General features: G+C 35.0%; 1 protein-coding gene across 4 annotated transcripts in view; it reads right to left on the reverse strand.

The window, feature by feature from the left end:
• Positions 1–356: 356 nt before the first annotated feature.
• Positions 357–17,362, reverse strand: part of NUP35 (nucleoporin 35) — a 36,675-nt gene continuing 19,669 nt past the window's right edge. For all 4 annotated transcript variants that reach the window (XM_027126441.1, XM_027126450.1, XM_027126469.1 and 1 more), the window contains 5 exons: positions 6,819–6,960; positions 4,112–4,181; positions 3,200–3,328; positions 1,972–2,136; positions 357–1,009 (listed from right to left, as the gene is read on the reverse strand). In XM_027126441.1, the coding sequence (XP_026982242.1) occupies positions 932–1,009; positions 1,972–2,136; positions 3,200–3,328; positions 4,112–4,181; positions 6,819–6,960 (584 nt within the window). In that variant the 3' untranslated portion in view covers positions 357–931. The remainder of the gene's footprint in view (positions 1,010–1,971; positions 2,137–3,199; positions 3,329–4,111; positions 4,182–6,818; positions 6,961–17,362) is intronic.

A 17,362-nucleotide genomic window follows, 5' to 3' on the forward strand; every position in this document is an offset into this window, starting at 1 on the left:
TGGTGCACTCTGTAGGCAACTCACATGGTTCCTTCAACAAATCATGGTGTACTGAACGGTGGGGAAAAGCAGGGGAACTCTAAACTTCAAGACACTCCAAAGACAAAACCAAATACACTGTGTAGACCTAGTCTCGACAGAGACTCACACAAACCAAACATAAAATTTCACAAATTTTGGAAACAATTGGGAAATTTTTAAAAGGACTGGATATTAGAAATTAAGAAAATAGTGATGGTTATATGGTTATTAAAGCTGGATTACAGGTGGATGGAGGTTCATGACATATTTTCTCTATTTCTGCAAAGACTTCAAACTTCTTGTACTAATTAATAAATCACCCTTTCAAAAACTGCTCAATACATATAATCGACAAGTTTATTATCAAGAAACTTCGGTAGGTTTTTTAAAAGGCTGTGTTGGTTTTACAAGACTGAAAGATGACAATTCATGACAGGACAAATATAAACAAGGATAATTAAAATATTAAATACCATCTAAATTAAAAGACCATAATTCAAATTAATTATAATCTTTGTGTCTTGTTAGAATCAGCTGTACAGTTACCCGTCATGAAATTCACCTCACCAACTCATGAAGACTACAAAGCCTCACTACAAACTCAATTACATAATTTACAATAATCAATGAGTGTTTTGCACTTAAGCATGCACTATCACAGAAAGCACAAAATCTTATATACAGGGATTTTTTGTTTCTTTAAAATGTATCTCAAGCATCGTTTAAAGTGCGAGCTACAAATATGCTGTATCCTTTAAGAAAAAGGCTTCTAAAGGAAGTATGAGACAGCTATTCGATACTGTCAAGAGTGGTTATATAACTAACCGAAGGAAACCCAGCAGTACCCTGCTAAGTCTGTTTTATTGTGGCAACCTTCTCCTTTGTAGTTCAGTTCTTAGCTCTTACTGTATTACCAGCCAAACATGTATTCCATTGCTTTGGATACAAGACTTTCATCTTTTTTTGGCGTTTGTCTGTCAGAAATAACCTATTAAAAAAAACACACACACAATTGTAAAGTTATGGTTTCTTTAGTATCATAGTCAATTCTTCAGTTAATGGCTAATTTAAAAGTGCCAAACACTAAAGTGGATTTGCAACAATAAATTGTGTATTTAAAAATTAAAATATAGGCTTGCTTGGAACATCCTTATGCTTTTAAGAATAACAAAATTGTATTCCTTTGGCAAGGCAAATTACATCTGCTCCTTAAATTAGTAAACTGAACAAACAACACAAAAGCTAAAAGAGATAAGGACTTTAAAATACTAGTTTAAAAAAAACTAAAGGGAAAAATTAAACCAGTTCTAGAATGATCCCCAAATTTCAAGGGAAGTCAAACTGCCCTACTAAAGTGTTTTATTTGCTATCTCAGGACCTGTGTCTGCAGCTAGGCAAGTTCAGAACTACTGGCTAATTAAGCAGGCAACAATAGCACGCTGAATGACAGTCATAATACTTCTAGCATTCTTCAATGAATATAATGAACTTTTCCTTTAAACTTTTTTGAAATAAGTTTTGAAATGGGGACTGGTCAATGTTTTCTTTTGATAACCAAAGCTACTTCCAATCTGAGGTTCTTCATTTGCAACACCATCAAATTTAGTTATCAATTTAACAGGGATTTAACATTCCCTCATGCCAGAGACGTCCACAAGAGAAACTTTTTACGTATGCAACATACCTTAGAAAAAACTAAACTAATTAACTCTCAAAATGTTTTTTAAAATGGCAAAGAATTTTTTTAAAAACTCAAGATAAATTTCCAACTGGCTAAAATTCTAATTTTTAAAATAGGAAATTTAAAAATGCAAAGTTTATAGGTTTCATCAAGCCAATCAACTTCAGTAGGAAATATTTAATGGCATACAAATCAATCCAATGAAAAAGTTAAACATGCTAAGCACTGCAGCCCTTAAAGTATATTCTTTTATCCAATCTTTAAAATACCTGATAGTCACTAGTAGAAGCTTTGTATGCTGTAGCAAGAGGTCTCATGGTAGAAATCCTAGAAGTACTTCCAGGTTGGGTTGGTGTACCTAAGGTTTTGATTGGTGGTGTAAAGGCAACAGATGGAGATGATAAAGCACACCTGTCACTGTTTTCCATAACGCTCTAGAAAAATAAAGACAACTTCTCTGTTTATTAACATAATACATATCATCCACTATTATGTCCTACTTACAAAGAAAACTTCATTAAAAGTAGCATACTTTATTTAATCTAATTAAACTTTCAAATAACTTTAGGGTTGAGAAAACAATATGTGCTTCTCAGCTAGCATATGAGATCTAATGCTCAACCAGAAATCTCACTTGAATGACCTCAAATATCCTCAAGAAAACTATAGACTCTCAAGAGTAAGAATCTCCTAACAAACACTACGGAAAATCAGTAAGAAAAAAAAAAGAATTCTTAGGGAAACTGAGGGGTGTGGGGCATCAAAGTCCAGTGCTTTTTAGTATCCAGTAACCCCAAATTTTCCTCTAGCCTCTGCAAACACCTGCTACAGCACAACGTAATAATTACACAACTACTCAGTGATCCTAGATTATGATAACAGGAGCCATGTCTGCTTCGTGCACTAGTGTGTATACATGAGTCCCAAGCACAGTGCCTGGTAGGCAGCAGAAGTTCACATATATTTACTTAAAGAATGATCATGATTTTACAAGCCACGAAGTTTAAATTGTGCCCAGGATTATTTTATCAGTATACAAATATATAATAATATTTAAATATTTTAAAGTAGAAATGACTAATAAAAAGCTTCAGCTTTTAGAAGTTAACCCTCAGTTACCATTCTTATGAAATATTTCATTCTGAAATAGCACCACTCCTTTGAGGTAAAGAATTTGAAGTTGCTTTGCACAAAAAAGGGAATGGGTTAAAAGTTAAAAGACCTAGAATGCAGGCTTCACCTTAACAACTCTGGGTAAGTTACCTAAGTCTCCTTGGCCTCTTTATTTGTAGAGTGAAGGGGTTGGCATGTATTACCTCTAAAGTCTTGTGACTAAATATCTTTGACTTACCATAAAAGAGTGCTGTAACATCATCCATAACATTTTATAAAATAAGAGGCACAGTGAAGCAAAGTGACATATCCACCAATGTTAGTACTTAGACTTGTGCACTACATATAAATTAAACTGCTTTCCTTACACCAGCAATAACTTACTTTATCTATACATGGTTTTACACCAATCATGATGAACTCTCCAAAAATTCTCCCATCTTTGCTTAAAGCTTTCCTGGCCTGCAGTTTAGATTGATAACGAATATGCATCCAATTTCCTGTGTTAGACATCTGCAAAAAATGAAGTTTTCTCTTAAATTAAAATACAAAGTGTACAAAATTTAAACTTAATGAGTTCTATTAGAAAACAGAAACATATGAAATAAATCTGCTTCCACTTTTTATTTGATGCCCTGTAAAAAGCTGTATACTAGGATTCAACAAAAATCCTATTAAACTATTTCAATATATTTCAATAGTTCTCAAATCTCTTATATAAAGAATATGTGACAAATATTCTCTGAAAGCAAAGTAATTCTCAAAAGATAATGTTTCTTATAAAAAGGTCTTATCAACACTTGCTATGAAATTTTTTAAAAACTGTATTCATCAATCTGATTTTGCATAGGAGTTAAGTCAATTTCTAGTAATAGAAAAAAGATTTGTTATTTATAACTGGCAAGCTAAAAAAGCTCTAAGAACTCTAAGTTAGAAACATCTCCCTTTTCCTTTATCCCCAATAAAAAACAAGCTCAAATTGGAAAACTTGGCATGATCTTTTTTAAGAGACTGTGAACTATTTTTAAGAGACTGTGAACTATTTTTAAAAGTTTCAGGGGGAAACCTGAAACTCTCACTCTCTTATCTTCTCTCTTTATCCCTTTTTATCAAATACTATGCAACTACCAGCCTTCCAAACTCCAACAGATAGTTACATCCTATGAAAACTTTAAAAAAAAGAAAAATTTTTAAGTTTGGAAAAAAACAGACAACATTCAGCAGCAAAGTTTTCCCTCAATTCACAGGTTATCTTTCCTCAGCTTAAATCTTGAAATGAAAAGAATTAAGACTTACCACATGTTTTAAGATATTTCCATACTGTGCAAATTGTAATAATATATAGGAAGCAGATGCTTGAGGAAACCTGGGGTTGGGGGGGATAAAAAGTTGTCTGAACAGTCAACTTCGATAATACAAATGCAAATTACCTTACAAGTGTTTCACAATAAACTCCCCCTAACTGTCTAGTACATTAATAAGAGACCCTGAACATCCTATTTTCCCCTATATTAGCTAAATCTATTCATTTGCCCATCACCCAAAAGCAAATTATGTTAAAATTAATTTTGACTCAGCCACTTTTCTCCAGCCCCAAATTCCACCTTCTACTCTCACTGTCATTATCATAATCCTTAGAAAAGTACTATGAAGTTACAGTTCTGTAAATAACTTATTTTACATGGGTGTGTGTGTGTGTGTGTGTGTGTGCACATCCATGAGAGAGAGAGAGAGAGAGAGAAAGGAAAATGTTGCAATATACTACTATGGTTATTAAAGGGGAAAGAACTTTAAATTATATAGAATCATATCAATATATATTGAGCACTACCTGAAAATTCAGAAATGTATTCCTGAAACAAAAATACAGTCAGAACCAATATCAATGGTAAACAATCAATTAAAAGGACTGTTACCAAAATTTTAATAGCCATATCTCTGTATGGGAAAATTTTAAGTGAGTTTTACTTTCTTCTTTATAAAGTTCTGTATGCTTTGAATATTACAATGAGATATAACTTTTATAGTCCAAATAATAAAGCTATTTTCAGCTTGAAAATCTGGAGTTTCCTTAACCAGTAACTTCAGTTATCTGGAGCTTGGATTAGAACCCTAAAGGAAAAAATATAAGTCACAAAAATAAATGAGAAACTCCACACGTTAAAATCTGTGTGACTAAAATACTCACTGCATTCAGGACTGGAAATTTATTTTATGTTATGTAAATTTGGATATAAGATTTCTAATCCCAAAGAAAACAACAAATGAGTCAGGATGCCTACAAGCAGAACTAAAAAAAAATTAAAACGAAAGGGAGAAATAATGGTTGCAAGTGATGCAGGCACTTGAGAAATAAAACATAATTCCAAGAGTCTAGGACCACTCTGAGTAGAAGCAGTCCAATATCCTGTCACAGAATCACCCTACAACAATAAATGATATTTCATGATGACCCTGAGTCAGCAGGAAAAAGTTAAATTATCAAAGGAAGAAGATATATAATGTATTTTAGATGTACTTCCCTATAAATAATCAAAATAAAATATTTTATCCCTTAGAAGAAAATGTTTCTGTGCTTGCAATTAAACTTATATGCAGGGCTACTGAAACATAAAACCAACAGAAAATAAATAGCTGGAAAAGTGTACATCTTAAAAATGAAGGGCTAACAGAAGTACTTCAAGTAATTTATCTGATTACTGAGGAATCTTAAAAATGACACCATTACTACTGAACCTGAAAAACACTTGAGAGTGGACAGACACATTCAAAAACATACAGCCACTTACTTCACAAGAGAATACAAAAATTTAAACACATAAAAGGGAAGAAAAAAAAAGAAGCAGCAGCAGTCAGCCCAACTGCTATGGACATATGGCTGAGCGTGCCCTTTCTGGAGAACAAGGGAAAGCAATGACCCTGCTTATTACCTAAACAGAATCAGTAACAAAGAATCCCTCTGAAAGGTTACACAAAAAACAGGTGGCAATTACTGCCTTACAAGGGAGAAAAACTATCTGGGGGAACAAGTGGGAAGGAAAACTTTTCACCATATTCTTACACATTCTTCTGAATTTTAAATAAATTGAATATATAAAGTCCACTAATATTTATTTACTGGGCATTGTTCTTCCTTCAAGGAGCTCACATGTTTTTATATTTTTTTAAACCCCAAAACTAAATATAGTAAGGTCCAGTAACAGTATGACATCACACTTTCAGAAACCAACCTTATGTAGTACAGTATAAACAATCACAGCCTGAAAATAAAAGACCTGGGTTTTCGATGAAGCTTTACTAATAACTAGATGTAAGCCTCTGAGTAAATCACTTAATCTGTCTATATCTCAGGTTTTTCATATGTAAATGATGCAATATGATCTCTAAGACGCTTTAAAGTACTTTATTAGATCTAAAACTCCATTCATGCACAATTTCTATTAATATTCAATATTCTGTAGCTAGAAAGTATCAACCCTGTGACATAGTATGCATATATATACAAATGAAATTCAATCTGTTAGTTCAAAACTGGTTAAGTCCAATATAAGCATAGACACAGTCACAACAAAGAGAGAAAGGAGCTTCCTAAGTCTAAAGGGACAACCAACCCTCTTCCAATATCCAGCAAATGTGCTCAAGAGAAGATAATCTGAGAAGAGGCACACAGATAAATGATGGAAAAACTATTAAAAATCAAACATTACTTAAACATTACTTAAAACATTACTTAAAATACAAAAATCAAACATTACTTAAATACATGCTGAAATGTCAAGGTGGTATGTACTGATGTCTGCAACTTACTCTGAAATATACCAACAACAAAAAAGATGAATTAATAGTAGATAAAACAAATGTAGCTGTTAACAACTGCAGAATCTAGGTGGTTGGTACATATGGGTGTTTGCTGTGCCACTGTTTTAGTTTTTTTATGTTTGATAATACTCATTAGAAAATGTGAGGGCTTTTTTTTTTTAAGTAAATAATCTAGAAACCTTACCCGAACACAGTCACCCAAGTGTCATCAAAGTGATCTTCAGATGTCAAAGAATCTCCTTGAGTATAAAAAGGATCCAACTGGGCAGGAGATAATGTTGCCTTTCGTGGTTGACCAATGTTTGCTGGACTAAACACACTCTGCCCTATATTAGTATATTTAGTAAGTTAGTTACCAATATAAACATCTTGATTTAAAATATCAAAGCTTTAGTTTTAAACGGGAAAGTATATTAAAAGTTGGCAATTCCATAAATAATTCAAAATACACACTATAATCAAATGATAATTATATACTACCACACAATTTGAGAGGAAGTCATTAAAATTTGAGCATAATTTATCATTTTGCAAATGTTTTATTATTTATTATAAATTTGCTAAATGTTTTATTAATTTCCAGTTAAGCTTACAGCAGAAGGATCTCCAGTCAACCTCAAGGACTTCATATTCCAAACCTACCACTTTCATTATGACACCTCTGCCTTAAAAAGATTCAGTAACTCCTCATTACACACAAAACAAAATCCAAATGTCTTGGTTGTTCTCCACAATATAGTTCCAACCTTATTTTTTCAATATACCCCTAAACAGTATCTATCCTAGTTCCTAAGATGTGAACGCAGTTTTCTTTTATTGAGGTCATTTCTATCTGAAATGTCTGATTCTGTTCTTTCTTTTCTTATTCTTCAACAATAATTACCAATTAATGAGTACTTCACGTCCAACATGTCAAGCTAAACACTTTATGTGTTCATTTTATCTCAGAGGCTCTGTCCTACTGAGACCACACATTTCTGAGAAGCAGAGACTATTTCATCTTTGGAGTAGTAATAATGATTCACATACAAGAAATATTTTTTCAGCACTTAAATGTACACCAAGCATTATTCTAGGTATTAAAAATACAGTAATGAACAAGTTAGACCAAAGGGGGGAAAAATCTCTAATAGAGCTTAAATTCTAGTGGAAGAAAGACAAGTAAATACCTAGTATGTTAGAAAACAGAAAATCTTACAGGAAAAAAATAATAACAAAGAGAAAGGTGAAAAGGAACATGTATATACATAAGGGTTAATATCCAAAATATATAAGAAACTCATACAATTCAATAGCAAAAAACAAACAAAAAATCAATCCAATTAAAAATTGGGCAGAGGAACTAAACACACATTTTCCAAAGACATACAAATGGCCAACAGGTACCAAAAAAAGGTGCTCAATATCACTAATCATCAGGAAAATGCAAATCAAAACCAAAATGAGATATAACCTCATCAACATCTATCATCAAAAAAAAAGAAAGAGATAAGTGTTGGTGATGATTTGGAGAAAAAGGAATCCTTGTGCACTGTTGGCGGGACAATAAAGTTGTTGCACACACTATGGAAAATAGTATAGAGGTTCCTCAAAAACATTAAAAACAGAGCTACCGTATGATCCAGCAATCCCACTTCTGAGCATATATCCAAAGAAAATGAAAACAGGATCTCAGACATCTGCACTCCCATATTAAATATAGCACTATTCACAAGAGCCAAGATATGGATACAATCTAAAGGTCCATTAATAGATGAATGGATAAGAAGATGTGGCACGTATATACAATGGAATGTTATTCAGCCATGAAAAAGAAGGAAGTCCTGCCATTTCCTACAGTATGGATGGATGTTGAGGGCATGATGTTCATGATGGTAAGTGAAAGAAGTCAGACAGAGAAAGACAAATACTCTATCACCTCACTTACATGTGGAATGTAAAAATGGCAGAACTCACAGAAGGAATAGACTTGTGGCTACCAGAGGCCGGAGGCTGGGGGATATGGGCAGTTGTTGGTCAAAGGGTACAAATGTCCAGTCATAAGATGAATAAGTTCTGGGGATCTAAAGTACAGCATGGTGATTACCTCTAATAATACTGTATTATATACTTAAAAGCTGCTAAGAGAGTAGATCTAAAGGTTCTCACCACAAAAAAAGAAATGGTAATTAAATGACATGATGAAAAATGTCAGCTAAGACACTGGTCATTTTGTAATATCAAAATGACCACAGTGTGTATCAAATCAACACACTGTATACTTTAAACTTACACAATGTCACAATGTCAATTATATCTCATTAACTCTACTAAATGTTAGTTTCCCTTTACTATATCCATAAATTAACCTGTGACAGAAGACTTAACTTGTTACTCCAAGAATCAAATGAAACTGTAGGTAGACAAGAACTCACAAAAGTTAACTGTTTTAACAATATATAACTTTAATACTATAAATGATGCACTTGGTACAATTATTCTTTTGCATCAACAGGCACAAATATATTCAGTCAAACCTAAAATAAAAGACTTCCAGGAATGATGTCCATTCTCTTGCCTCCGAACAGTAGTAAACCGAAACTATACCCTCAACAGAATTAAAAGCCAAAGGCATCAATCAAGTAAAAACTACAATGCAACAATGTGATTCTAACTAAAGAGGAAAAATATGGTCATCTAAGGATTTCAAAATTCTTAATTCTTTATGCCATACAACTTGAATCCCTTTACTTCATCTGGAGTCAAATTCAGAGACCAGAATTAATCTAATTTAACCCATTAATGTAGTCTTTCCTTAAGGGAAAATAAAAATACATTTCAGATCACCTCAGATCTGACTAGGCTTATTAAAGAATCTATTTAATTCAGAACACTATCCTAGACCCTACTAGAAAATAAAGATGCTCAAAACTGACTGCTTATATTCAGCTGTTGAGTAACCAGGCAAAAAAGAATTTAGCAATGAGAAACAAATATTCAAATATTTTTACAATAGTAATCAAGCAAAAGAAAGTATGTAACAGTTATTAACTCTAGAGAAAACAAAAAGATGTACAAGAAGGACATGGAATCCTAGTACATTACATGGCTCAGTCTTACAGATTTATCTAATTTTAAAATTGAGTTCATGCTTAAAAGAGACAACACGAAGTAAATAACTGAAAAGAATGTCAAACTGCATACATGCTATAATACATCTAGCAATTTTTCTTTTTCCTAGCAATTCTTCTTTTCCTCATCACCACGGATGCATTTAATAGGTACAAAACATTTCTAAAATGAGGCTGATTTAAAATGAACCACCCCACTTTGACAAGTGTCTGCTAATCAACCAACTTATCAACTACCCCTTTAGGAAATAAAGAGAAGCACGCGAAAGATAAGCTTAAATAAGTTTAGTTCTTACTACAAAGACATGCCTTTAACACAAAAAAGATGGTAAAAGGCATTCTAGTATAAAACCTAAAGCCAATTCAAAATTTTTATGTCCTGCATTACCATTAAGAAGGTACAATTTAGTTCTGCTACATTATGTAATAACCTTCAAGCAAGAAATTAAATGGAAATCTCAAAATGAGACTACCATTATGACTTTTAAAAATAAAACAAATCAAAATGAAGTCTCAAACGAATAAACAATCTAATTTTTGCCCTGTCAACTACTCTGAAAAACATAATTACTTATACATAATCTAAAACTATTTACATAACTTTAGCATAATTGCCCCCCACCTTGTTAACGTTTCATTGCTCCACTGATTTTACTTCCTTTCAATCAGACTTCTGGTACTCACATGCAATGCTTTATAAGATGAAAATAAAGTGTGCCTAGCAAACCACATCAAATTTAACTGTAATGTGTCTCCCTTTGTAAATCACTACTCTGTCTTAAGATCAGACTGAAGTGAAGGGCAAAATAACTTATTACCCTTTATGAAAATGTCTTCAATTGAAGACCACATTCAATTATTTCAAAATAGACAACTAACCTAAATGAAAATAAAAGAGATTAAAAGAGTAGGAATTTTAAACAGACACATGGCATATGAAACTTGGGAGAAAAAGAGGTTCCTGGCAGTGTTGTTACCTTCTAACCATGAAACAACGTAGCACAATGTATAATAAAGAATTTGGCCTCAGCCCAGAGAGATGTCTGGCCTTTGTCAGGTTCCTGGGAGACAACCTCTAAACCCTAGGAATTTCCCCAGCGACAGGAGTGTTTTCGTTACTCGTGGCAGGCCCCTCAACCTCAAGAGCACCTGATAGTTTATGATAACAAGGTGACTCCTGGTGAGGGTAGGTCACGCCATAAAGACCAACCATGAAGACCATCCATGTTATAAAAAAGGTCACCTCTGGGCAGAAGGGATGGAGACTGAGTTTAGCCACTTGATCAGTGATTCAATCAGTCATTTGTATGTAATGAAACACCAATTAAAACTCAGGACATGGAGGCTCCAGTAAGCTCCCTACTAGCCAATACTCTGTGTAGTGCCATATATCAATGCCAGGAGGGTAACATGTCACGGAAGTTCTTGTTTTCAGCCTCTGCATCTCTTTCTTTAGGTGGTTCTAATTTGTCTGCTTTCTCTATAATAAAACTGTAACCATAAGTATAGCACTTTCAGTGGGTCCTGAGTCTTTCCAGTGAATTATCCAACCTTAGAGTGGGCTTGGGAAAGCTTGAATTTGCAGCCAGCAGGTCTGAAGTGAGGGTGGTCCTGGGGACCCCCAAACTTGCAGCTGGCACCTGAAGAGAGAGCAATCTTGTAGGTACTGTTTCCTTAGACTCTTCAGTTTGACAAAGTCTTTGTACCCAGAATAATATTGAACAATGAATACAAGAATAACCAAAACAATATGGTGAACTGAACACTTGTATTCATCTCTAATCCCTGTCAGACACCTAATGACAGTCAATCTAGAAAGTCCCAGGTTTTGGAGAACACAGAAACTGTGAAAGGTGTGAAAGAGGCTCCTCGTTGAAATTAAGGAAAACTAGTTTAAGAGTGTATAATACGGGATGAAATGGCAAGCCCTTCCTCATATTACCCAGCCACCCCACCACCAAGAGACCAAGGTTTTAGTCCCTGAGGAAAAGGAATCTCAGTGGCTCAGGACTCAGTGGGTCCAGTCACAGTGGAGAAAAACTATGTAAAAGAATAAGTAAAAATCTGCATATTGAAAAGAAGACTTCTAGGGTATGGAAAAAAGGGAACCCTCCTACACTGTTGGTGGGAATGTAAACTGGTACAGCCACTATGGAGAAAAGTATGAAGGTTCCTTAAAAAACTAAAATTAGAGTTACCATATGACCCAGCAATTCCACCCTTAGGCATATATCCAGAGAAAAACAGAATTCAAAAGGATGCATGCACCCCAATGTTCCTTGCACCACTATTTACAATAGCCAAGACATGGAAGCAACCTAAATGCCCATTGACAGAGGAATGGATAAAAAAGATGTGGTACATATATACAATGGAATATTACGCAGCCATAAAAAGGAATGAAATAGTGCCATTTACAGAGACATGGATGGACCCAGAGATTGTCATACAGAGTGAAGTCAGAAAGAGAAAAACAAATATTGTATAATATCACTTACATTTACATTTACATTTACAATCTAGAGAAGTGGTATAGATGAACTTATTTGCAAAGCAGAAATAGAGTCACAGATATAGAGAACAAACTTATGGTTACCAAGGGGAGAATGGTATGAATTGGAAGATTGGGATTGACATATACACACTACTACGTATAAAATAGATAACTAATGAGAACCTACTGTATAGCACAGGGAACTCTACTCAATGCTCTGTGGTGACCTAAATGGGAATGAAATCTAAAAAAGAGTGGATATATGTATATGTATAAGTGATTCACTTTGCTGCACAGCAGAAACTAACACAATATTGTAAAGCAACTATACTTCAATAAAGATCAAAAATTTTTTAAATTAAAAAAAAAAGAAAAGAAGACTTCTCCCTTTCCATATTCAGAACACCAGCTTAGACATTAAGACTGAATATTACAGAATTCTTCTTTGGGAAACTTAAGAGAAAGATCTATATATGCTAAAATCAGAGATTTTTCCAAACAAAAATCTACCTAACTGTCCAATCCTCCTATAGTGAAGCCCAAAAAGAGACAAAACAGCCTCTCTCCACCAATGTCCCCCTTCCTACCATTGTTAATACACACACACACATGGATTCCAAGTAGCTTTTTAGTGCCTCATTTCACCAAGAAAGGCAGAAGAGGTGAAAAAAACAAAAAGAGAGGAAAAAAAAAAAGAACTAGAAGGAAACAGACAATATGAGCAGGAATAAAGGACCAACATGTACCTCACTGATAAGTTATTTTACCCATGAAACAAGAAAAGGATACTACATTTTAAGTACATTAAGAGAGCAACAAAAAAAAAAAGGTTACTGGAAATTAAAATAAAATAAAAAATTATTAGATGTGTTGGAAATTGAGATTGTGGACATCTTTCAGAAAGTAGAATACAAATATAAAACACACTCTCGCAGAGAAAAAGTAGAAATTTAGAAATCTTTGCAGTGCTCACAAACAGAAGAAATTCCAGAAAAAGGGAACAGACAAAACAGAGGGAAAGCTATTATCAAATACAGGGAAGTTTCCCAGAACTCAGGGTAAGTGTCTTGATTTAAAGGATCCACCAATTCCCCAGAAAAATAAATGGAAGCCCCAGACCAAGGCACATTTGTGAAACTGAAAACACTAACCCTACAGAGATCTTAAATTTTTTGAAACCAATCCCCATACAACAACTCAGGAATCATCACTACAAATGACTTCTGCAGAACACTAGAAGCTAGAAGGCAAAGAAATAATGCCTCCAAAATTCCAACCTAGAATTCTATACTTGGTTAAACTACCAATCCATTTTAAGGGAGATAAAAAGCATTTCAAACTTAAGGTCTTAAATTTAATTTCCCATGCAAGCTTTCTTAGAAAGCTACTCATATATTTCTTCACCAAAATTAGGAAATAAACTAAGAAGAAAACATGTTAACTAGGAAAAATAGCTTAACTCTAGAAACTTGCTAAGGCAAGTCCTAAGATGATAGCTGTACATCATGCTGATATAGGAAACAGCCAAAAAAGAAGCTGAGAATGAGAAGTTCTCAGTTTAAAACAAAACAAAGATGTGTTTGAAACTATGAGCATTTTTAAAAAGATATATATGTATCATAGCCGCAGAATATTTGCTTAAAATATGAGCAAATGGCACACAGAAAAATTAGACAAATGGAAAAAAGAAACAATTATTAACTAACAAAAAATTAACATTTTACAGGAAGAATAAATTATAGTAATACTACTTGGTGCAAAACTAAACAGTGCTTACATAATCATAATAATACACTGACAAAGGAATAAAGTTTGATATATTTTAATTATATTCAGATAAGGTAATTAAAGATAATTATATCTTATCTCCCCTACATTAAGATAAATATAGCAATACTAAAAATGAAAATAAAGGGCTTCCCTGGTGGCACAGTGGTTGAGAGTCCACCTGCCGATGCAGGGGACACAGGTTCGTGCCCTGGTCCGGGAAGGCATGCCGCGGAGCGGCTGGGCCCGTGAGCCATGGCTGCTGAGCCTGTGCGTCCGGAGCCTGTGCTCCGCAACGGAAGAGGCCACAACAATGAGAGGCCCACGTACTGCAAGAAAAAAAAAAAAAGAAAAGAAAAAATTAGCAATAGGACTTCCCTGGTGGCTCAGTGGTTAAGAATCCGCCTGCCAATGCAAGGGACACAGGTTTGAGCCCTAGTCTGGGAAGATCCCACATGCCGCAGAGCCACTAAGCCCATGTGCCACAACTACTGAGCCTGCACTCTAGAGCCTGTGAGCCACAACTACTGAGCCCACATGCCACAACTACTGTAGTTCACGTGCCTAGAGCCCGTGCTCTGCAACAAGAGAAGCCACCGCAATGAGAAGACTTCGCACCACAATGAAGAGTTGCCCCCGATCACCACAACTAGAGAAAGCCCACGTGCAGCAACAAAGACCCAACGCAGCCAAAAATAAATAATTTTTTTAAAAAAACACCAAAAAAAAAAGAATTAGCAATATAATCATATACAGCTAAGTAATGGCCCTCCAAGATGACTACATCCTAATCCCTGGAACCTATGAATGTTACCTTATATAGCAAAAGAGATTTTGCATTTATGATTAAGGATCTTGAGATGGGAAGATTAACCAGGATTATTCAGGTGGACCCCCAAGATATCCACTACTGTCCTTACAAGAGAGGTGATATGATGATGGGAAAGAGACTGGAGTGATACAATATACTTAGAAGATGAAAGAAGGGGCCACAAACCAAAGAATATAGGTAGCCACTAGGAACTGGAAAAAAACAAAACAAAAATCAGCAGGGAAATGGATTCTCTCTAGGGCCTCCAGAAAACCAGTCTTACCAACACCTGACTTTAGCCCAGTGAAATTGATTTTGGACTTCTGACTTCTAGAACTATAAGAGAATAAATCCGAGTTGTTTTAAGCCACTAAATTCATGGTAATATGTCACAGTGCTAACAGAAAGCTAATACAGCATCTCATTTAGTTAAGTGGAGGTAAATTCCAAAAGGAAGAGCTCTAAGATCTGGACTGGCTAGTTGTGAGGAATAAAGCTAAAGACTGCTGCATTTCATTATAAGTATTTAAGTACTATTTGACTTTTTTAAACAATCTGCATTTATTCTTTTGACTAAAATATAAAATACTATCCCACCAAAATTAGAGACCAATAAATGGCACTATGGCTAGTCTGGCATGAAACTAAATAAATTTTGGTGACTAATTTTAAAAACTTTATCTGGTAGGCAGAAAATGGTCCCCCAAAGATGTCCATGTCCTAATACCCAGAAGCTGTGAATATGTTATATTACATGGTAAAGAAGAATTAAGGATGCTATGGAATTAAGATTGCTAATCATCTCATCTTAAACAAGAAGATTATGCTGGATTAACAGAGTGAACCCAACACAATCACAAGGATCCATAAATGGGGAGGGAAAAGAATGATGTGAAATAAAGACTCAACTAGCCATCGCAGGCATTGAAGATGGTAGGGAGCCAGGAGCCAAGAAATATGGGCAGCTTCTAGAAGCTGGAAAACAGGACAAAACCCCAAGATTCTCCCCTAGAGCCTCCAGAAAAGAATGAAGCGCTACTAATACCTTGATTTTAGCCCACTGAAACCCATTCCAGACTTCTGACTTCCAGAATTTTAAGATAATAAATTTGACTTGTTTTAAGCCACTATAATCTGTGATAATTTGTTTCAGCAGCAATAAGAAACCAATATAATCTAGATTAAGGCTAGTGGTGACTCAATATTATCAAAGAAAAACTACGCAATGCCAAGATGGACACAAATATTCCAATCATCATTTGGTTTTGGGATGTCATTGCCTCAAAACACAATATACATACATGAGTTTCCTCTGTTGTGACAAACTACCACAAACTGAGTGGCTTAAAACAATAGAAATTTATTCTCCCACAGTTCTGGAGGCCAGAAGTACAAGAATAAGTTTTCAGCAGAGTCAAACGCCTGTTGAAGGCACTAAGAAATAATTCACTACTGGCCCCTGTAGCTTCTGGTGACACTGGTAAGTTTTAGTGTTCCTTGGCTTATGGCTACACCACCAAAGTTTGCCTCACTTCATGTGACCTTCTCCTCTGTGTCTTTCCTGTTCATGTCAAATTTCCCTGTGCCTCTAAGAACACTTGTGATTGGATTTAGGGCCCATCCAGGTAATTACCAGGATTATCTTCCCCTCTTTTCCTCTCTCCTTAACTCACTAAACTGTCCTTGAGAGCTACCCCTCTCAAGATCCTTAACTTAATCACGTTTTGGCCGCATAAGCAATATTCAAGGTTCCAGGAGTTAGAATGTGAACATATCATTTTGGGGCCACCATTCAACTCACAACTTATATCCATCAATCTGTTCAGTCAACCAACATTTACTGAGGTCCCTTTATATCCAGCTCTGTCACAGGTAAACAATGAAGATATACAGAAGGAATCTCTGCCCTTTAGCTCATACCCAGTAATGGAGAAAGATAAGAACCTAGCAGAGAGAGCTTTATAGGAGCACATACAAGGAACAGCTAACCGAGATCAGAAAAAGAAGTGTCAGGGAAAGTTTCCTCACAGATAAATTAGTCCTTTATCCGCCTTCTGGGAACGCTAACAGAATTCTGAGTTCCTGGCATCAACAAAAGCAGCCAAAAACTGCTATAATCTAAATATCACACTTACCCTATTAATAATATGCTAACACAAATAAGGATTCTAGTTCAGTACATATAAGTGGTATACCACCTGAGAAGAGAGCTGATAGATAAATGAAAGAACTTCTCAGGAAAAAAAAAATTTTAATTAAAAATAAGATGGACCTTCAAGATGGCAGAGGAGTAAGACGTGGAGATCACCTTCCACCCCACAAATACATCAGAAATACACCTACATGTGGAACAACTCCTACAGAACACCTACTGAATGCTGGCAGAAGACCTTAGACCTCCCAAAAGGCAAGAAACTCCCCACGTACCTGGGTAGGGCAAAAGAAAAAAGAAAAAACAGAGACAAAAGAATAGGGATGGAACCTGCAGCTTGGGGAGGGGGCTGTAAAGGAGGAAAAGTTTCCACACACTAGGAAGCTCCTTCACT

This window comes from Aethalodelphis obliquidens, unplaced genomic scaffold (assembly GCF_003676395.1).
Source record: "Aethalodelphis obliquidens isolate GAN/ISIS:26980383/991018 unplaced genomic scaffold, ASM367639v1 scaffold2, whole genome shotgun sequence".
Lineage (NCBI taxonomy): Eukaryota > Metazoa > Chordata > Mammalia > Artiodactyla > Delphinidae > Aethalodelphis > Aethalodelphis obliquidens.